The sequence below is a fragment of the Phalangium opilio genome, unplaced genomic scaffold (assembly GCF_054372755.1).
Source record: "Phalangium opilio isolate 3A_F unplaced genomic scaffold, DU_Popi_V2 ptg000003l_1, whole genome shotgun sequence".
Classification (NCBI taxonomy): Eukaryota; Metazoa; Arthropoda; class Arachnida; order Opiliones; family Phalangiidae; genus Phalangium; species Phalangium opilio.
This window is the reverse complement of record NW_028324145.1, coordinates 11,229,644-11,252,948: the sequence shown is the minus strand read 5'-3', so window position 1 is coordinate 11,252,948 and position 23,305 is coordinate 11,229,644. Positions and strand designations below refer to the sequence as shown.

Here is a 23,305-nt window from a genome sequence, read left to right as displayed (position 1 = left end):
TCAGCCGGGGTCGATTCGTCAACCCTCTGTCGTAGCACCCATCGTCGTATTATGTAAACCCCTGCGTGGCCACTTTCTAAATGGACATAAAACTAGATGGCCCCAGACGCCCATTGTAGGGACCCCTAGCTGTTCGGAGGGGGGACTCTACTCTAGGATCAGCCAACGGATATGGGGTGCCTCCCTATTTTTATACGATCAGCTTCTTTCTCTATTTAGTGGAGCGAGAGTCGTTTCGGAACAAAGAGTTTCTCGGACACTGCCCTGGAAATTTTATTGACCAATATTTTCTGGTATATTTATACATATCTCTAAAAATTCTTCTTCCACTGTGTTTGAGGGGAAAAATAGGAGTCAAATATGTAAGCAAAATTATTGCGAGAAGTTAGGCATCAATTTCTAATCTATATTTTTCTAAAACTTTAATCCCACACATCTTGATTCAATTTATATACGATATTAACGTCATATTTAATTATTCACTTAAAATACAATTTTTTAAAATTACCCTCGTCTATGAAATCGGTTTGACCTTCGCAACTCCTTAAGCCCGTCGCGAGCTGAAACTAATTCCATGTCAGTTTTCTTTTTGAGACAGTGGTGTCTGTGCACGTGTAAGATTTAAATTTAATTATACTTATTTTTTTCTCTCCTTAACCATAAATCATTCTAAGAATTAAAATCTGCCGAATTTTGCTATGGTGTGCGACGTACTAGTGACCAATTCCATCTTTCCCGCCAAAACCTTTAGAAGAAGGAAGAACAACCCCTGTAATAACGGAGGGGTCCTTCTGGCACATGGCCTAAGGGGTCCCAAAAGAAACTAATAGATAATTAGCTATCTGATAGAAAAATTTGAGGGAGGCCAAAAGTATACTTATAGAAACCATTTCAAAAAGATGGAAAAAGGTTTTAGAAAATTCAGCTATAGGGGGCCCCCTTCGAAATAAGCTTCATTTTATTGTTATTACCGGGTTGTCAATGGATTTGTAATAGTTTATTCGCGGTGACGTTATTAATAGGATGTAAAGTTCGAGTAGGCGGTTTATTAAGTAACCTATTACACGTCACTCTTCATTACCCATCTTTGGGCGAACGTGTTCCTCCGACAGAACACTCTGTAACTATTAGCTTCCGCAAAAGTAATGCCCGTCCCTGTCAGAGAAGGATACGGAAAAAGCTAGTGAGGCCAGCCAGGGTCAAAGGTCACCTATAATAACCTAGCTGGAACATGGCATTTTTTTTGTCCCGCCTTGTACGTCGATGTATCATATAGGGATAAAAAATTTCCCTATTGTTATTTTCCATCAGGGATTCGCCTGACGCTATAACTTTTGTAGACACCTTCGATAAAATTCGTCTGCTAGTATTTCCCACAACTTTGTACGTATTAATCCACTTACCCTAAGTTACCCTCTCGAGAGGTAGGGCTCACGTTTTACCGAATTGGCCTATAACAATAGGGGCTTCATTTTTCGCTAACGCAGCTTCAGCCCCTGTTTTTACTTGGCCCTGTGAAGCACGTAGTCACGTGCCGAGGCTTCACAACCCATGGTTACTTTTTTTTTTTTCGTTTTGGGAGACGCTGTAGTTCTCTTCGGGGGGTTAAAAGCGTTCAATGATTTTAATCTCGATTAAAAATCTTTATTGAATTTTTGTATAGGGATAGAACTATGCCCGAGAAGCCCAGAACTTTGTTTATTTTAATGGAGTTTATAAATCTGACTTTATAGCCTGAAGAGTGAGTTCTGGTATTAGTTTTAATTTTGCTACTGCTCTGCTTCTAAACGATTGAGGCTGATTTACGGTAGCCAATGGACAACCGTTTCAATCTAGATTAACTACGTTCTAACTTCTAGGCTATATTGTCATTAATTTTAGTTAATTTCAATTTTATGGCTGTCCATTCAAATATAATATAATATTTGCCTCGATAAATATTTTACTGTTTCCCTTTCGAAAAGTCATTCCCGTATAGCTTATCTCGATCAATTTCATATTTTTCTTATCGAATCTACGTGCTAGGGTGACGGTGGGACCAATAACCAAAATGTTATAGTTGTAAATATGATTGCTTCCTTTTTTTATTAGTAAATTAACATTAACAGCGAATTTCCAATTGGACTAATAGTAAGCTTACAATGGCGCCACGGTTTGCCTAGCAATTCTCGCATTGTCTATGTATATTTACCGTTTTATTCTGGTTATTACGTAAACACACTTCTCTTCCTAATGGCAAAGCAGCTAGCTAGCTCTTCATTTAATCTTGATTCGCGATATCTTAATATATAAAATCAACAAAAAGAGAAAATAACTTTTTTATTAAGCTAGGGCTATTTACCCCGCACAATTTTTACGACAAAAATTTTATTCTCCCTGGAGAGAGGAAGTAAAAATGCAATATCTTATCGTCGTTCTCGGATCCAACGATACGGACTCTTATACACTACAAGAAATCCTTTTTTTAAAACGCCGTAAAAAACCTAATCTGTCCCGCTTTCTCTTCTTCCCCTTTATCTATATACATAAATCAGAACTATATTTTTACCCAGGCAATCTCTCTCCCTTACATGACGCGTTGTTAGTTTCAAATTACGGTGGTGCTGCTACGAAATATTCCATAAAGGACTTTCCTTAACTGAAAATGAGAAAAATGCCTCGAAATGATAGAATCAATCTTTACTCCTTCTCTTGTCACTCTGTATTTCAAATTTCTTTTTCTCTCTGTGAAATTACATTTACCTAAACGTGGGAGTAAATATTCAGAATTATTTTTTTTTCCTTTTTTTTTTCGAAATGAAAGCTAGACACTCGAATTAAACTTGATTTACATCTTTATCGCTTGTATCTGAAGTGCATTACCATGAAGTATTCCCGATACATTTTCTATAGCCCGTGCTTTATATTATATAAAGTAGAAGTTAGTTTACTACAAGTTACCACCTTCTATACTTGAATAAATTTGGTTCCATTCCCTGGAAATAATTTTCATTTGATTTAAGTCCCCTACGCGTCAGATTTGATATTTATGAGTTTTTCGACCAAGTATTTTTTTTTTCTTATTCAACTCCCAAATTCTAAGAGATATTTTTGCGATAATTTTTGCTCAAGTGACTGGGATCTGTCACTGGTTCCATTTTTTTTTACTTAAAATATTTTTGTCATAATAATTTTGGGAATAAGGTTCGGTAACTGATCTTGTTCACACGTTACCCGCACCGAACCGCACCCGTTTACTGTTCTTCATTAAGTAGATACTCGCGGTGTGCCGTTTAACTACCATCATGTTCTCGATTAAAAACGTGACTGCTCTCTTTAATAACGTATAGCGTTTAAGCAACCTTTATAGTGGCATCGCCGCAAACTCTCGAGCCAATTTGGTAGTCCAGTCTCACGCGGTGAGCTTGATATAGGTGTTGTCTTTGACCCTTGGCTAGTTACTCGATTAATGTTCGCCGCACCCCATGCTGATGATGATGGCCACTCCGGAAAGGCGCTAAAATTGGCGCCCGACCCCTGCATGACGTGTAATAAGCAAAAATCAAAATTAACAAGCTCGGAGAAGAGAATATTACGCCATGTAATATTTTTCGAAATTTCTCTCCCGTTTTGACCGGACCGGGTGTTGTTCTCTCACGCCCTATTACGGAATTCAGATCTTATCCACTGATAAGCCGAAATTAAGTAAAGTACGTATATACGAGGCTTCCCAAACTTTATAATAACAGTTATTTTGACGTGAAAAGTATTGTACCACGAGATTTCAAAGATTTAAATTATACCATACGTGCATGGTTAAAGTTGAACCCGAAAGCCATTTCTGGTTTTTGGAAACTTAGTTTGATTTTTTTTGTAGCGGTTCCGTGATCGTGAACTAGGCTTAATCAGTGTTCTTTTTATTAAATTATAAATTATTTTAATAGATTACTTTTCGATATAAAGCAGTTTAATTTAGTATACATAGTTTCAGACTATGAAGATTGATACCATTTACACCAGGAGTCGAAGCTACTCGGTACCTCACATCACTTTGTCCGCAGAGTAGCTTGATCTCCTGGTATAAATGGTATCAGTCCTCATAGTCTAAAAACTACGAATTTATTTTTCGATATCGTACAGTATGGCCAAAAAAAAAAGATATGTCTCAAAAGAACAGTCGGATAAATTTATTTCATCTTTATATATGTCAATTTGATAATGTTTGTCAAATCAAATTTATCTTTATTCATTATTTAATAACTGGAATTAAAACGTTACGCCGATAAAAACAACCAAATTAATTTCTCCTCTTAAAAAAAAAATAACCGCTGAAGAAAAACCTTGAAATGGCGCCAGATATCCTCTATATATATATATTTATTGGTAGCACTTTATTTAATATTTTCTATACACGAAAGGTAACCTTACTAAGCCAGCAATCCATTATTGAAATTTTTGTCTGGAGTGACCGCGCGTTAGAAACCAAAAGAAATCGTTCCTCCCATGTCGTTGAAGAAGAAGAAGATCCCTAACTGTTATTGACATTCACGACGAACGACTCCAGTCACGCGATTTAAATCCTCTTAAAATGTAAGGTTGTGGTCGCGCGACAGACCAGAATCCTGACAGTGACACCAGACTATGTCATTCTTCAATCTAAGTGTTTAGCGGAAACAAAGCCTTAATCAATAGGTTGTGTTTTAAGCTGTGTTTTACCCTTTTCAACGCTATAAAGTTACTTTGGTATTATTTAATGAAATACAATACCAAGTGATGAAGCCAAAAAATTAGACCAAAATTTGTCAGTGATGCCCAGACGATGTATATTAAGCTAGAAACCATAAGAATGCGTTTAATACTTACTGGAATATTTACACGTTACTAATTGACGTACGTGGGCTGAGTAATGACGTTGACAATATTTGTTTTCTGTTTAAAATAAATATAAAGATGTAGTGGGATTTTTGAATTAATTTATGTTCAAAGTCGATTGATAATAATCAAATAAATAAATTTCGAATTTAAATTTTAAGCGAATGAAAAACATTGACAGGTAAACGCCCTAAAATTTTAAATTCGTATTACCGTTTTTCTTCACGCGATTTTTTCACTTTTTTTACAAAGATAATTGCCAGATCACGGTTTTCTCTGGCATTTTTCCCAAACCTTATGCAAATTAGATGTATACACTTGTAATAACGGTATTAAGTTCTATCCGCTTAAACTAGCTTATCCCATTATTTATTACTATAGTTATTATTCCGGCCCACTTTTCCTTTTTTTTTTTAAATATAAATTTATAAGTTAAAATCTTGCTTTTATTTAAAAATGTATTTACGATGCTTTCAAAACTCATAATAATAATAAAAATATTTTGAAGTGAGGAGGATTTTAAGGAGAAGGTGTTAGTTATTAGTTTACACTTTGTAAGTCGGCTTTTAAAACCGTATATCCTTTTCTAAAGTTAAAATACCACCACAATTTTAGGGAATTTTTTAAACCTAAAAAAAATTTGAATATATTATAAAATGCATTCCATTCCAAAATTTATATTAATATTCGCAATTTTTTCTTAAATAATTTTAGAGAGGTTAAGAGGAGGATGATGTCCTTCTGGTTGCACCTATTTTCTTCATTGAGTTCCCGGCGTTATAGTATTATAACATAACCACCACCACCGGTGGGGGCATGCGGCATGAGATTAGGGAGACGGTAGTTTTCCTTCCCCTGTCTATATTCTCGCACGTACAGTCAATTTTTTGGGAAGTTTGAAAATCGGTGGGCTTCACTCCACTCTTCATTCGATAGACAGACAGCCGCTGCTCTAGAGACTAGATACGTCTTTTTCCTTTTCCAACTCTCTCTCTCTCAATCTCTCTAGGGTCCGAGCGTGTAAACAGTTGTATAATTCCCTTTTACCGGATTTACAGTTTTAATTTGCCCCCTGGGTTTACCAATACCTGCTTCGTAATTAAGCGATTTAAAAAAAAAAAATCGGTTCGCCGGTGGTTTGGTTTGGTTTTAATTAAGTGAAATTTGTGTGTTTTGCGCTTGGATTATTATTTAACTTCCGAGGTATGTTTTCAAATCGTTTAATTATACATTAACCAAATAATAATGTTAAAAAATAATATGGCAAATTCTTCATGGAAATATTAATTTTTCAATTTAAGAAAAATTCAGTTAAATTTTATTTGGCGTGTTTTATAAATATTACGTAAGGACAATAATTTGAAATTACAATATTCTTGTAAGGTTTGCAATGAATTCCTTTTGATATACGGTCGCGTCCAGTTGTTCGAGGGCATAGATACCTAGTACATTAGTCATCAGTATGCGCCCGAAACGCTTTTAACGCCACTCTATAATCAACATGCAGTCTAGCTAGATAATAGTCCCAAAATTACGATGTTTATTTAAATTCCAAGTATATTTATTTCGCTTTTAACGTAACCTTATTTTTAACTTCACTTAATGTCTAATACTTAACGCGTGTAGTTTCTTAGACTCGAGGGTTTTGTCCGTATCATGAAATGGGTATGGGGATAATCGCTCTTTAAAATTTTGTATACGCTTTAAGAGAAATCATGGTAAAACATCGGGCAGAGTGGCTAGCCCCTCGGATTTTTAACTCCTCGAAGGAACACCGTTCCGTTTCGCGGATACTTAAACATATATTTCTTCTTTCCAAGCCCCCCCCCCTCCCCAACCAACCAAAGATAATTTGAATCCCCCTTATCTCTTATTTTTAACCCACTTATAGTTTAAAATATCGAGAATTTTATATTGGTATTTATTTCTTAACCCAATTTCGATTATATTTTATTATATTAGCGACTCCGGTTTTGTCGCGAAACATGAAACGATTAAAAATGAAGGAAAGTCATTTAGAAATTAATTTTAATTTCGATTATTATCGCTTTTTGGGTGTAGATCGTTAATTAAAAGGGCTCAATCTCGTTATTGATAATTAAGTAGCGTATAGAAAAAAAATTAAAATCATTAAGAGTAATTAAACCAGTTAAAAAAAATAGTAAAAGTATTTAATTACGTAACGGAAATATTTAAAGGGATAGTTCATCGAAAAGCGAAATCCATTTTATTATACCAATGATTTATCATGAATTTTTATATGAAATTCATTCATTTCGGGAACTTCTTTAACATTCAATTCAAAGAGAATTAAATGAATTATTCAATAATATATTATACTTATGAACAGCAGTTTACTTTCCCTTTATATTATAAAATTGCGTAGGCGAAACCTGATCATAAAATTAGAAATATATATATATATTTCAAAATGTTTTGATCCGATTAAAAAGTAAATTTCACCTGACGGAAATTTTTTTCTCTTAATTCTTTAATCTTACATTTAATATTTAGTGTCAGGGTCGTATATTTAATTTAATTCGTTTGTGAATATTCGTATTTAACACGCGGGACCCAAAAACCAAAACCATGATCCATCGATAACTTCCCCTGGGGCCATTTGTCGCGTGAGCCTGTATAGAGCTATTTCAGAGGGGGTAATGGCTACGTCACCAATGCTATTTGCCCATAGAGAAAACCCTCACAAAATGTCCGCCCTACACTCAAAGGCAGACCCAATTCTCATAGCAGACGAAATTTTTCCCCCACTGAAATAGCTCTATAGACATTTTAATGAAAACTTAAAAACCTTTTTTATTTCGGTGGTAAGACCATTAATATATCTTTTTATTACCGTCGAAATAATTTCATGACGATTACGCTTGTTGGAAATTATGATCTGGACAGACTTTGCGTTTTAAGCTTTTTACGAATTTATTCTTTAGCTTTGGGAAAGGCAAGGGCGAACACGCGCGTTTGAGTTATCGAAAAGGTCCCTCCATTTATCATCGGATTCATCAGGCGCTTCGGTGTGGTTAGAGCTTTAAGTGTAAAACTATAGGACATCCGAAAACTGAATAATGTTACAAACCTGTTAAGTTTATTTCAACCAATGAAGCGATAAGGTGAACGTGGAAAATGTATACGAATTCCTTTATTAGAAGTAGATGAATTAGACGTTATCAATATTGATTTATTTTGTCCATTTTCCTAGATTTATATATCAGACTTGGAAAATTATAAGCGCACATTTTACACAAGGTTCAGACTCTTTGTTATTTACCTCAGGGATAGATTTAATTTTATTAGTAGGAATGGAGAACAGTTAGTGTTTACTTCAGTCCGACTCATAGCCCAGTATAGATCCCCTCCCTCCAAAACGTAACGAAAATTTTAAATCATCTTATTGGCTCACTTAAACTACGTTTTTATTATGATGTTGCTAACGGTGACGGCGAAAAATACGGAGGTAATTCCTTTTTACCTCTGTCGCTGTGACCCCCCCCCTCTTCTTTCATACCACTCCGTCCCGTGGAAGGGGGGTCCGGGACTTTGACGCGCGCCCAGATAACTCTGTTCTCCATTCCTACATCTAAAATTAAATCAATCCCTGGTTACCTTAATACGAAATATACCAATTGTGTATAATAATAGGAAATTATAACAATCGTCATAACTTTTCTTTTAATAATTAGCGTTTGATAACTTGGAGTTAATTTACTTCCGCTGTAGCTTTATACTCATTAACTGTATTAATTTGGACAGACGGTAGATAAAGGTCCCATTAAGGATTCATTAGCAAATGGCACCTCAAAATTCTTCGCTATAATTCTTTTGATCAAATTTCTAGGATGGGCGGGTAGGGATTTTCCATGGGTATAACGTTGTCGAAAAGATAATTGTTCTCGCTTATGACTCTTAAATGACGACTTTATAATGTAATGTTACTTTTTATTAATTAATCGTCGCCTCATCCGCGCCGCGCACGCTATACTTATAATTGCGGTGATGGGTACAATTTCACGCCCTTTAACCCTGGCTTATTCGGGATGTGACAAAATTACCGGGTTTCAAACTGAGAGATGAAACAAGGAGAGTAAAAAAATTCTTGAGTATAATTATTACCTCCTAGTCTTCTGGAGAGTTTAGTGAAATTATTTTTTTAATTTATTAAAAGGTCGTTTGAGGTTAGAAACCTTTTGGTTGAATGATGTTCAAGGCTGTGACGAGAGCTCTTTGAATATTACCAAGACTTATGGTCTATTTATTTCACTCACAAGTTTTTAAAGGAATTCACAAATTTAGGGTTTACCACCTAAATATTGAATCGGAATTCTCGATTCATAACGAAATCCACATCTAAATTATAGTCATTCAGATCGTGCGAAAGGTCAGAGCGCAAATCCCTGTCGAAACTAGAACACTGCGGAGTAAACCCTCTGGTACTCGTATCAAAGGCTGTGCTAGATCACAGCCGGCTTATATGTAAAATTTGCCTAATTACTATTTCCTCTCACTGCATTGCCAACTAATATTACCCTCCAACCGGTTTCTAGATCTCAGGGTGTTGCACCGTGCCCGTGACAACTACAGGCCTTGTTTATACCAAATATTGAGCTCGAAATTGTGGAGACTTAATGCAAGAAGAGCAAATTTAAGAGGTGAATAGTGGTGTCATGGTCATTCGCAGTTATGTGTACAAATCATCCCTAAGAGTGTTAGTTTTTTTTTTGCGTTCTAAGCAGTGCGCAACACCTAGTACATACGTATTCTACGCTCGTTACATTTTAATAGCATTAAGTTTCAATTTATGGGCGAGCTTCTATTTAAAATTAGCGCATTAATTCCCCGGCCGCGCCGCCTGCATCATTAGACGTCGCTTCCCGCGTGTCACCCATAACCTCCCTCCCCCCTTTAGTCTAAATTGGAAAATTCCAAACACTGAACTTTCCTCCTAACCTCCCCCCCCCCTTCCCATTGCGTCACTAAATGAACGAAACCTCATTGTGTAAGGAAATTTAGTCGTAGCCAGCTGATGCTTGATCTGTTTTTCGGAATTCGGAGCAGTTTTTTTTTTCTTTCTTTTTTGGAACACCGGTCAGAAAGAAAGGTTTATCATTGTCCGTACTTTACCGACCACTATTGCGGTCTCTTGAATAATGGTGAGATTTTTAATGGCTTCGTATTAATGTGTGTGGACTAGTTTTTATTTTTGAGAGTAATGGATGGTAAGCCTTGTACCGTAGTGACTGGTGATATCGTATGTCGCCTCTTAATGAATGAAGGCGAAAGGGTCCCGCTTCTGGACAGATGCTTTTTTAATGCAGGCGCACGTTCGAGTGCGCGTGCCGGGTAAAGCACGTGCAAAGTAGTCCGAGACGGCCCTGGTCACGTGCCCCTACTCGACACGTGTTATTCTTGGGGCAGCGCGTGCACGGTTTGATTAATACGCGTCACTTTCAAACGGGCCTTTCACCAACGTACCTTACCAAACATTTCAATGTCAAGGGTGGGGTTTATTTTCTGTATGCATAATTTTATACCCAGATTAAAGGCCAGGATATGATAGCGTGAAACTACGATTGAAATGGCCTATTCCCCTTACCCCAGTTGTCGCGTTTATTTGTTAGGCTTCATTCCTGTGTTATTGTTTACTAGAGTGAATTCGGACATAAAATTTGGGATACCAGAGTCATGCTGCATAGACAGAAGGGAAAAAAGTCACGTTTCATTTTTTCCCATAGGATTATTTGTGACATTGAGATGAATCTATTCCATTACGTTGATTTTATTGTTAAAAGTCCGATTGATTCATTTGATTGTTAAAAAAAATCCGCTGTACAACGCGTTACAGACGTGATATACGCGGTTTCCGGTTTAGGTAAAACGAAGGCAAAATCGCCCCACTTCCGGCGGCGCCATGGCTTGTTCGAATCCATTATTAAAATGCCCAGACCGTAGTATCACTCGTTGCTACCTACCGCAACTTTTTCTATTGTATTTTTCCCCCAATTCTTACTGTTAAGTTCTCCCATTGGTGAAGGAAGCCTTCTCCAGGTTGGGAAAGCATCACCTGATGTTTTTTTATATCTTTGGAAAACTAGAGTTTTTATTAATAGACCTTGGTTTTTTATGCCACGTTTTCTATTATAAAAAAAAATATGAATTTTTTTTTAGAATTTTTTTCCGTGTGAAATCGGAAGGCGAGCTGCCCAATTTTAGCTTCTCACGCGATTTTTTTATTCGATAAAATTAGGGTTTAGAACAAAGCTTTTCATAATCCTTTTTGGGTGCGTTTTTATTATGTCATTATAGTTTGAAGGCGATGTAATTTTATTGTCTACGGTTGTAATTTGATCATAATTTAGAATTTGGCTTTTTTGCTGTTTTGAGTTGTCAGTTTATTTCATTTCAATAGTTTCTTGTCTTTTTCGTATGCTTTACCAACTTGAATATATATAACCTAACCAATATCGTAATATCTCTTACAAGTAGTTGCCCTCTAAAGTATCAATGGCCCGTGCTCGGCACCACCCGATTAGATTTATTACCCATAGGTCAACGAAAGGTCATTTCGCTAGTCCCACGTGAGTTACTTCGATGATAAAGTTTACGTCATCAGAAGCTCGTTATGTAATGTAAAAACAACGGCCTGGGGTTTCTTGTAAAAATTCGTAATCATCCGCTCCCCACAGTCCCCTTAACGTCCCATCCGCGAATTTATTATTTAAGCCGATAATATTTAGGTAGTGGCGGAATAGGCCATCCAGAACTAGTTAGTTTTAGGTAAGTAGACGTTCCCCTCGCCGCCCTTCTATGCCATTAACGCCCCAAAAAAGAGAGGGGATCCAGTATATATTTTTTTTAGTGAGAGTTCATTTTGTTCGAGGGTTACGTTAGGACTTGGTTAAGTTAGGGCTAGGAGGATTTGCCTTCCTAGTCAGATTAAAGGATAAAGATCGGTCGTGTTTCGGGATTAGAGCCGACTTTCGTGACGTCCCGTTCCACGGAAAAGTGTAGAATCCCGCACAATGCGCCCCTGCCCTACACCATGGGCCAAAATGTTCAACCGGACTTTAGCCTAAATGACTCAAATGAAGAAACCATTACCAGTCCGGGACGGTTTTATTTTTGGGAAATTTATCCCGTATATGTTATCTCCTGGGATACGTAATGCGTCTTCCTAGTTTATGTCTATTTTTTTTAACAAAATTTATCCGTTACCCGGGGCTTAGTTACAAACAGCCTTGTCCAGTCTCCAGATGAGAAGGGAATCCGTCCAAGTCCAGAGTAGCTCGTGCCCGTTCGTTTAGATTAATGCGTCTAGATAACGGTTACTGCTACTGCTAGGCCTCGGTTTTGAGTATTATTTTCTGATACATTGGGTCCCTAAGGCAAAATACATCAATTTCTAAATATTTCTAATACGGTTAGTTACGTTTTTTAGCTCTGTTTAAGATTATAATAAATGAAGCGAATTTAGTTTCCAAAGATAATTCCTACTTATTTTTAAGAGAGGACGGTGATTCATCATTGGCCATGGGGGCCAAGTTACGCGTTATAAGGTCACGTGACACTAACGATTGTATTTTCTTGTTTTCAGGAGAACTTGTTAATAAAACGTCTTCATGAGAAGCTCAACTCTAAAGTTTCATTCGGCGGTGGAGAAACTTGCCAGTTGATTCAAGGTTGTTGCCGCGATTGCCATACTCATTTGGCGCAATTGAAGCACGTGGCCGTTGCTATGGTACAAAACGTTACCGACGATCAACCTTCGAAAATGTCTCGCGCGGCGGTACCACCCAGTCGTTTGGGTACACCAACTCCTAACTCTCGACCTCCGACCTCCGTCGTTCGTCCCATGGCGGCCCAGCCTTTGATCCCGCGCTCCTACGAATTACCTTCGCGATCTCAGCTGCCCTCTAAACAAGCCACTCATCATCACGTGCACCATCATCTTCATCAACATCATCACCAATCTGGTGGTACCAGCAAGATACCAACTGCCGTCTTGACACCCTCACCGTATTCGGAACAACTGATCATGCCTGTCAAGAAGCGAGAGTGCGAAATGGTATCGAGACCCGTGACGTTTGCCCAAGAAGCGATTAAAAACCATCATCAGCTACAGTTTCCGAGAGGCGCGTCACCAAGACCAGTTGGAATGTGTCCCGGATCCTTAACTTCTATGGTCCTTAAACGGTGAGTGCACGTTTACTTTTGTAGTTTTGGTACCTAGGTACAGTTATATTAAGAATTTGACATGTTGGTTCCATTATTCATGGGGTGACTGGATAAATTCGTCACTATGTTAAATAAAGACGTCTTTGTAACCCAAAATTATGACCGCGAGGCCGGCTTTATCGTAGACACGTGGTCGGATCGTAATTTGGCGCTTTTTATATATGGATCCGAGTTATTTTTTCACGAGCTAAAATCGCTCCCGCCCTCTGTGCGATGTTTTCAGAACCAATAAGTTCGGGTCGATACTTTGAATCCCTTTTAATCTAGTAATTCTAGTTTGGTAGTCTAACAATATTTCGTCTATATTTCCATGATCACGATGATTCGGTTGAACGTATATTAAACCGCGCCTAGCGCCGCGTATCGCTTTTAATATCGATTAGTTATTCGTTGAACATGGAATGAGTAACGACTGCCGATAAAACGTACCGCTGGGATTTCTATGTATTTATCGATAATTTATCGATAGTAATATAGGTTTATCTTGGAGAAAATAATTAAGGGAGTTGTAAATGATACCAACCTACGTTTTTCCATGAAAGAGTTCGTGTTAGGACTATAGGTTAGTTTGGGGAAATATGTTTTTATTTGCGAAGAAATCTGCTTAGTTAATTCCTCCAAGGATCTGCAAAATTATATCAACTTTATTAGGGTTTGTGTACGCGTTTCTGGTGTTTACGAGGGAGCTGTAATATTGGGGGAAAATATACGTTGTTGGGTTTAATGAATAATTGACCGATACGGGCTCTAATTAACCCCACCACGGATAGTAATAATCCATTAATGAAGAGCTAAATTTTCGCCTTACGAGAGGTCAAACACTCTACGTAACGTGGTCAATTTAATTTAACCTAAACCATTTTTCCTCATATTTGCTCCCCTAATTTCGTTTACAAAGAGGCGATTCAATGTTTATCAAATTATTTTCCCACATTTGATACAAAATTTTTCCATTTAATTAAGTGTCCAAGCTCTCGAATTAATTACAAAATTTATGGCATATTCCGATCGTTAACGTATTCTGTCCCTATACTTACTAATTATTATATAAACTTTAACATTGCCGCCGTAACTTTAATTATTTTTTAAATTAGTTATATCCATGGGATTTAAATCAGTGGTATTTTAGCACGAAATATTCTTACCCTGGTGGGGAGGAAATTTTCCTTTCAAAGTAATTAGCGACTAAACCCAATCAAGAAATTGATTTCCGACTACCCCTACCCCAATCCCTACCATCTCTCTCACGTGTCCCGACCCCTATCTAGTTGAACTTTGTGAGTTAAAAGAGAAAGGCCCATCGAATATTAAGTTCTCCCAAAGTTTTAAGCTACTACGCTTCGACTTAACGGAATAATGACGTAACTGCCACAAAATGAGGTTGAAAGTGAAAGATACAGCGGTTTATCCCTATATAGCTATAGCGTAGTCTTACCCATGTAGACAGCACCGAACGGGAGAAGCTAATTCGAGCAAAGATAATATTGCAAATGGATTTTACCGTAGTTGGCGGTCGCCAGCTTATTGGGGAATCTACCGTACTAACCCCTAGTTTGCTGTCCGATGTTCGATCATACACGGTTTTAGCTCCGAGTACCATCTTAGCTCCTTGGTGTAGTGAAGTCAAAACTACGAATCAAACAATATGTTAGTAAACTCTTACCTTACAGTAGAATCAGGGATAGATTTAATTTTAGAAGTAGGAATGGAGAACAGAGTAATGTCAAAGTCCCGGACCCCCTTCCACGGGACGGGGGTATGAAAGAAGAGGCTGGTCATATAGCGACAGAGGTAAAAAGGAAATACGTATTTTTCGCCGTCCCCGTCAGCAACGTCATCAAAACGTAGTTTAAGTGAGCCAATAAGATAATTTAAACCTTTCGTTACGTGTTGGAGGGAGGGGCTCTATACTTGGCTATAAGTCGGACTGAACCGTTCTCCATTCCTACTTCTAAAATTAAATCTATCCCTGGTAGAATACTATACTATTCCTAATAACAAATAGTTTTAAAGTCTATGAACGCAAAGTTTTAAGAACCGTAGTGTTTTTTGTATTACTTTCCTTGATATCGTTACAATGTTCTAAGACGATACACTATATAGTGTTATAGACGAGAGGTGGTAGGGCGAGGGGGTGTTCCAATGTTTAAACATCCACGCCATCGTCTTCCCCCCCCCTTCACCTCTAGGAACCCCTTTCACGCCAAAGGTGGCAAAGTTTGGCCGGAGGAAGGATTGAATATGAAATCGGGAGTGCAGGTTGGGGGGGGGGCAGAAGTGGAAATTACCATAATGAAGGTTTGCTCGCGCGAGCACTAAGTGATTGTTACGCAATTAATCAGGGAACGAAAAGAGGGGAGGATATTAGTGTCCTCCTACTAACCAACTTGCATGAAACCAACCGCCCCTTCCCACCCACGCCGCTCGCTCTGTTAATATTCTCCGAACGCCCCCCCCTCGCCCCCCCTTCTTGTTGGGAAGAGTAAATTAATTAGCTTGGCTACCTTTCTAGTACCTTGTGGCGGTCGCTAGTCTACACGGTTAGTAGTTTTGTATATTACATAAAGTGGGGCTCGAAATATAAAGTTTCGCGACAGGTGTTAACCAACCCTTAGTTTTCCCGTGGACTTGCCCAAATAACCAAATTTGTGTGAGCTAAAAATTTTAATTCGTATCAAATTTTGACTATTTGGATTACGATCTGTTTTGACAATTATTGTTTAGGTATGTTTTTGAAGAGGAAATTTACAGGAATGGTTAGATCCAAATGATACTATGAATGAATATTGCTTATTTACATATAACTTACCGTATACTTTTGTCGGAATATATTGTAGGTGCTTTATTTTTGTTTTTGGGTATACCGGCGGATGTTTTTTGGGGATCCCTTTTTTAGTGTGGCTCGAATATTGATTGGTCCCGGGAGCCCCCGCTCTCGAAAAGCGCTAACCCATCCTCCCTGAAGTGCACCTCGAGGAATAGAGAAACGCTAGCTAGCTCCCGCGACTCTATTTTTTTTCTTTCTTCTTGACTACTTTGGGGAAGCTCCGTCTTAGGCCACCTTCTAGGCTTTACTCTCTCTCCTTTTCCTTAAAGAACTGTAAAAAAGACTTGACTATATCCTCCTTTCGGAAAAAATCGGATTCGCCCGAAGAAAGGCCGCTATTATTTTATACCTAAAGTCTTTGGGGACATCAGCGTTTTCTGACAAACTTTTTCTATATATTCTTAAAAAGAGTTTTCAAGATGTTTATTTTTCCGTGAAATACCTTGGGTTTATTTTTTTTTTCAGTACTTCCCTTCAAAATAATCCACAAATACCTGACGAATTGTGTGTAGATCCGCCAATTGCTCTTAGATGCTTAATAGTGCGAAGGTTCTTATTATTTTGGGTTGATTTACTTCTGTTTATAACGTCATTATGCGAATTCGTTTTCAAAACGTGTTTAAATCCGCCAATTGCCTGTTAGATGCTCAATATAGCGAATGTTCTTATTATTTTGCGTTGATTTACTTCTGTTTATAACGTCATTATGTCAAGGCTAGAGTAGGAAGCATGGACACATTGACAGAAGCGCGGTGTTTTGTTGCTGGTAATCTTAGAAAACGAAAAGAATCATTTATACATGGGAAAGAATTATTGGGATAAATGTACTCGGGGTTAATATTGATAAGGGTGTTTGGAGTCCCGTATTATTTTACTCTCGTAACCTTTCCCCCCTCCCGCCCTGCCGATTCAATGAATGGTCAGAGCGCGAGACCAACGGATATATAACGATCTTCTATTTTGACGGATAGCTGTCTTCCTTTTCTGTTTATCTTTGGGCGGCCGTGGCGCGTTACAAACTATAGTTTCGCCTCTTTCTAGGAAGTTGACTACCCTGAAGTTACCCTTTCAGAAAATATAAATATTAAGAGTAAATCAATAGGTGTGAGTCTTAACTTTATGGTAACTTTGGTCTGTTATGTTTCAGTTGCTATATGTCGTATCTTGGTCTTTTATATAACCAAGAAGGGGGAGGGAAAAAGAAAAGGCAGGCCGACAACCTAAGGTCCCATTCTCCCCCTTTTTCTGGAAGACGCCGCGTACATATAGGGGTTAGGATACAATTACTCGGACCAGCTTCCGAGAGTTTTTTGGGTGACTTGTGGGGGGATTGAGGGCGCGAAAGAAAATCAAGAAAAAGATTATAGCGGTTTTTGCGGCGGATGAAATGGGCAGACGGCTTAAAGAAAGAGCTGGCTGGCTCTCTTAGTCTACGACTCGCAGCCAGTAGGCCAGTTTTCTTCTTTACTTCTTTTTTCTTCTTTTTGGTGAAGGGAGAAAGCGAGACGTTTAAGCCTATGTTCTATAGCAGCAGCACCACCGCGTCTTAAGACTCGTCTAGCAGCCTCGATCTGCCTTCCTCCAATCTCCTCCTCCCAGACCAAGAAATTCGTCTGAGCCCCGTTCGAAGTTAACCCATTTATGTATGATCAATCTATGTGTGGGTCGTCGTTTAAGGGTTGCCTGCAGCTCTTTTAAGAAAGAAATCTTACGAATTCCATATTTTGTTACAACCTTTAGCGATAGTTTCAATTTCGAAAAATTGGAAGCCTTAGTAAACTTAGGATTTCGACTCTCTCGTTTAACTTTTAGGACTTCCCCTTGGTGGTGCTTTTATGTTTTGTATCAATGTCGAACGTAACCTTGACTGAGAAATGGAAATATTATAGCGCTCGGGAAGTTGATGGCGGGAAATGGAAAATAGAGGGCAGTAGCGCCTCCGATCCGCTAGGATTAGAGCGGCGTGTATAGAGGAGAAGCCCTCTTTTAGGCGTTTTTCGAGGAAAGAGAATGGGAGTACCAACGTCAGGGGCGATTTGAGATGATGGAAAGGCCCTGAACCTTTCGCGGGACGCGCCTCCCAGATGGGCCTGCTACGTACACCCTTCCTAGGCTAAACCCTCCTGGGTCTCCTCCACCCACTTCCCTTCCCTCCTTTCGTAATAAGGCCCGCTGAGAAATATATTTATATATTATTTTTCTCCCAAGGAGGTTTTTGCCTCCGAACCGTGTGGCCTCTCCTCTTTCCAGCTTTTCTCTCCAAATATGACGGAAAACCGAGGGTTCTTACCATCAATCTATATGGGTTGGTATAGAATTTTCATTTCTCGGTCACAGGGTGCTCCTGGTTAACCGCGTATACCCTTTTGACCTTAAAATGACCCCTTATTGAAATAAATGGTATAGCAGTTGGTTTATCTATATCATATCATGAGTTCCATTAAATTCCCTAATTTATCTTCTCTTCGGGAAAATTTGAGGAATTAAGAGAAAAAGTCGAAAATGATGTTAAAGCTTGTTTTGGGAAGTGCAAAGAGTTTGTAGCGCGACATCGGAGTAGGGGGTGTCTAAAGATGCGGAATGACAGAAACACCAACCAGATTGTAAGGGTTTCATGGTGTACAATATTCGGGAAAATGTTCCGCTTTTTGTTACCGCGTCCTAGATGCTACAATACTTGTCGTAAGCGTGCTTTCTTTTTTAGCGGACGGAACTTAGGGAAGGAGGATTTTGGGAGAGTCTTATACACGGTGGTGGTGGCGTTGGGGCGAGCCAACATCGACTCGCGACTGTCTTTTAATTTCACACTTGGCTTACTCGAATCGAAGTTGTTCTCTCTCCGCTGTCTTCTCTCTCTTTCTTCTTCGTCTTCCATCTCTGGCTGGCTTTTCCGTTTTCCTACATCCTCTTTCCTCTCCGCTTCCTCATCCCTAAAACGAAGCCGCGATGGCGACGCTGTACCCTCACCCTCGACTGTTGTAGAACAAATGGGAAAATTAAAGCAACTGCTATTACCGTTTCGTTTTCTTTTCTATACCAACGATAGATTTTTCTGGTTTGTCTCTTCCACGGAACGGTTATATTGTATAGAATTGAAAAGAACGGAGCTCGTGCTACCCTTATTCCTGATCCTCCAAAAGTCTCTCTCTCTCTCTCTCTCTCTTTGTATATATTGTGTCTAATAGACCGCCCGTTTCTAATTCGATCAATTCAGAGGTTTGTGAGATCGTGATGGCTGTTGCTTTTCAAATCTCTACCATGTTTTATACTCCACTACCCATAATATAAATACGTCTTGTTCGAGTCGGGTATAGAAGGATGTGAACTGAAATAAAATACTAGTGTGAAATAACAATGAGAGGCTTGGGGAAAAATTGCGAATTTACGTAGGACTATTTCTTCAATTTATTTACTTTCTGTGTTAGTCAGGTTGAGTTTATGAAGTTTCGTAATTACTTTACGACAGTAGTTTCATATAAGTTATTGTAAAATGTTTGGAACAAAATAATCGCAGTTACAGGTACCGTTACGAATTTAATTTTAGTAGCACCGATTGACATATTTTTAAAATATGTAAACTTTATTCATTCGAGCGTCTAAATGAAGGCGTTAATGAAATATTAATTAATTGAACATTTTTCGGTTAGCGAACCGACGCGGAACATTTTGGCAAAGGACGAAATTTCTCCGAGTCGCGATTTAAACCATTTATCAAAATTTTCCGCTTTTAAACAATAGTATCTTCCGACTTCATTCATTCATTCATTTCGAAAAGTATGAAGAATTTTTTTTTTTTTTTTTTTTCAAAAGTGACCGTCGGGCCGTTCCTAACTTTACGGATTAACTATAGGGACCATTCTAGCGAGAAATTCAAAACGTAGCTCTCTGTATCTTTGTGAAAATGTGAAAAATCGCTTTGTCTTCGTTTTGTCGCAGTGAGCGAGTGACTTTTTGGGTTTTGGTGGACCCCCCTCCTTTTTTTCTTTTCTTTTCTTTTGGATCTAGTTTTTCCCTGGAGCTAGGCCGCGGACCGAGGCTTTTCTTTTCCTGACAGTTCGCTTATAGGCTATCCGACCAAGACCACTAACGAGTATATTTTGTCATCGCACGAATATTGAAATTGCGAAACATGCCAGTTACGAACCTTCTAGAATGTAGCTCAAATTTTTGAGGCAACAGAGACGTAGTTCTTTTTCGCGCTACAAAATTATTTCAGTAAAAATCTATTAAGGAAAATTGAAATAAGAATATGAATTTTCAATATTCAAGGGGACATTGAAATGATTCATTTAAAGGCCCAATACTAACGCGAAAACCGATCATTTCTTTTCTCTGGAAGTGCCTATATACATTTCTCTTCCCTTTTTTTTATCCCAATTTTTCAAAAAAAGAAAAAAGTATGGACCATTTCGAGTGAAGCCTTATGCCAGCTGCTTCTCTTGCCTTTATCATACCCTAGTGTGTGTCAAAATGAACTTTGTTGAAGTATAAACTGTTTGCAGGGTGAATAGCCATATTTGGGTAGAAAGTTCTGTGTTTGAAAGATGTGACCGCGAGCTAACGCGCGCCTAAGAAGAAAATTATAATTTTTATCCAGGTGTGTGCCTCTGAGAAAAATTGTACTCCAGGTAGAATTCTATTTTCTTTCCGTTGTACGAAGTTTATAGTCTAGCTTTTGGCGTGGCTCCCTCTCCACCGCAAAACCACTTTTCCACTTTTTTCTTATCCCGTTTTTTATAACTCGGCCGCCAACGTTTAGTAATTCGGATGATGCATTTCACTCGTTTTTTTTTCTTGCCCGAAAACCAATTATTTCTTTTAAGGAAAGGAAACCGTACGAGATATTTTTTATCCCGACTTTTCTTCCCTTAACTTTATTAACAGAGTCTTACTTCAAATTGGATGCATTTGGATTTTAAATTTATTTATAATTCCGAGAGTTATCAACTGCGGATTAAAAATGTGGCAGAATTTACAATCTGACTTTGTATTATGACCTTTTACCCCAAATATATCAGGCCACGGATCACGTGGAATTTTTCATACGGTGTTAGCGACATTACGAAACTTTGACTTGACCCCCAAAATGGCTTCGTTTCAAATTACTATATTTTTGATTTACACCCTTTTTGAACTTAAACCATACAGATTTTCTTTTTTCTGTGGTAACTTTTTAACCTTCTGCCAGTGTTAAAAATAGAAAGTCCTCTTTTATTAAGGCTCTCTTCTACGCTCTACAAGTCTCCTTCGTGTCATATTCGCGTCTTCTTTCGTCGTGGCAAAGAAAAATATATCTTGTCTCATTAGGGAAGTCGGGCCAGCTCAAGAAACTTATACAAAAGAAAGATTCGGAAAAGGAAAAAAAATAAGATTTTTTTTTCATCTTTTCTTTGTGGTTCCAGTTTTTTTTTTAATAAGTTCTCCGAGGTTATCCACTGGATTTCTTAATATTAGAAATGACGGTCAGAATGAGGTGTACCCATACCAGAATTGAATTAACTCAAAGTTATAATTTAATTTGATTTCTTTTACTCCAAGATATGATCTTCCGCATTAAATGACTTATTTAAAGATGAGTTTCCTTTTTTTCTGATGCGCGGGCTTCGAAAAAGTGTAAAAATATTAACACACCATGTGTGAAGAGGGGGTTTATTTGCATACCCCATGATAGGGGGAAGGGGGTGTGGAAAGTTGAAAATGAGGTAGGGATAAAGGTTTTAAAGATGAGGAGGGACGTTACTTTACCTATAAGTCTTTGAGACGTTTTTTTCTTTTCGCGTCTCTTATGGCTGCATCATTCAGCTTCTTGCCTAGCTCTTTTCCGTAAATGTTGATCCGGGATTATGTAGAAAGACGCGTAAAGCGAGTTTAATCTTAGACGGCTCGCTGCAGAGAAGGTGCCGGCCCGAGCTATAATCTGCTAATAGAAGCGAAGGATACGGGAGAGATGGGTATTCACCAGTCCCCCTACAAAAGGTTTATGACCTTTTGAACTACGGTGGACTTATACTTAAGGTAACTTTCCCTTTGAAATGAAAGTAGATCGGGAAGACTTTTAATGAGACGAAGTTTAAGGATGGAAAGCGAGCATCGCGCGCCGCCATTTGCTCTCTCATCCATCAGCGTTAATGTCCGGAGATACCCGATAGCCAAAGACATTACCGCCTCCCTTCTCTTCTCCGATGGGATACGCGTTTTCGATATAACACTGGCCATCTCCTTCTCTCGGCTTTTCCTCTCTTTGACATTGTGCAATTGTCAAAGACGGGTATCGGATAGCGCCAAGTATGTGTCGAAAAGGTCTTTGTTTTACCCCCTTCTTTCCTTTAGTTTGCGAGACTTATCGCCGAGAGAGTCGCTAATAGCGTACAAAACCTGATCCCTCTTTTCTTTTGCCTTTTTTCCCTTCTCTCCTTCGACTTCTTCGGTCGGTTTCTTTTTCGGATAAAATATACTTTCTCTTGATGCCATTTTATTTTTATTATATACCTAGATTAAGATAGTTCTCTCCTGACCTTTACATACGGTCCTTTATGCGCGTACGTATCCCAAGTTGACCTTTGATTGGTATTGGCTTACTTCTCTTAAGCAAACCTGATAATGTCGACTGTTGTAACTTGAATTGTCGGTTAAACTCGGAGAATAAAACCTAGATAAGTCACTGAAAGTTTGAAATACTTCTCGCCTTTAAGCTGGCTTTCTCACCATCTTATCTCTTCAGCAGTGTAAACATTTTTACAGGCGCACAATTACATAAGGCGTGGGTGGTTTGGATTCTAGGATATCGGAAATAGTTTAAGCACTTAACTTCTTTTTTATTGTTATTTTAAAAACTGTTAAGAGTTAACTTTAGCCGTTTAAATTAATGTTCTTATAAATGTAGGTTGAGATGAATTCTTCTTTTTCCTTAAAAGCCGTTCAATTCCTTAAAACGGCAGCGATCAAAATTGATCCTTCCTGTTCAAGGAAAGAAAAAAAAGAGGAAGGAGAAAGTAAGAGTTAAGAGACGATGGGGTAGGGTTCTCGCAATCAAGGGATGGACATTGATAATTTTGCTAATATATATTGCTAATAATTCTGAGATTGATCAGATCAATTTGTAAGAGAAATTGCGAACCACATTCGGTTTTATAGTTGATAATGCGCGTAGATTGGAGGTACTCCAAACTCAAGTGAATCTTTATTTATAATTTCTGGCGAGTATCCGACTCCTCGGACTGTGTGGCAGCGACAGTGTATTAGAGTGAAAAACAAGGATCGCTTTTAACGGGTTTTCTCCTTCCTTTTTTTCACTCTTCTTTTCTGGACTTCCTTCTTTTTAAGAACACTTCTTACTTCTCGAGGAAACTTTTAGTGTTTTTCCTCGAGTTTCTTTTTTATTTT

General features: G+C 38.2%; 1 protein-coding gene across 5 annotated transcripts in view; it reads left to right on the top strand.

Annotated features, from left to right (window-relative positions):
* The window catches only part of LOC149717826 (uncharacterized), a 170,521-nt gene that overhangs the window by 21,617 nt on the left and 125,599 nt on the right, over window positions 1-23,305 (top strand). For 4 of the 5 annotated variants that reach the window (XM_089840771.1, XM_089840774.1, XM_089840783.1 and 1 more), the window contains one exon: window positions 12,455-13,053. In XM_089840771.1, the coding sequence (XP_089696897.1) occupies window positions 12,455-13,053 (599 nt within the window). Of the gene's footprint in view, window positions 1-5,805; window positions 6,055-12,454; window positions 13,054-23,305 lie in introns of those variants that run through there. The other variant, XM_089840775.1, reaches the window with a different exon arrangement.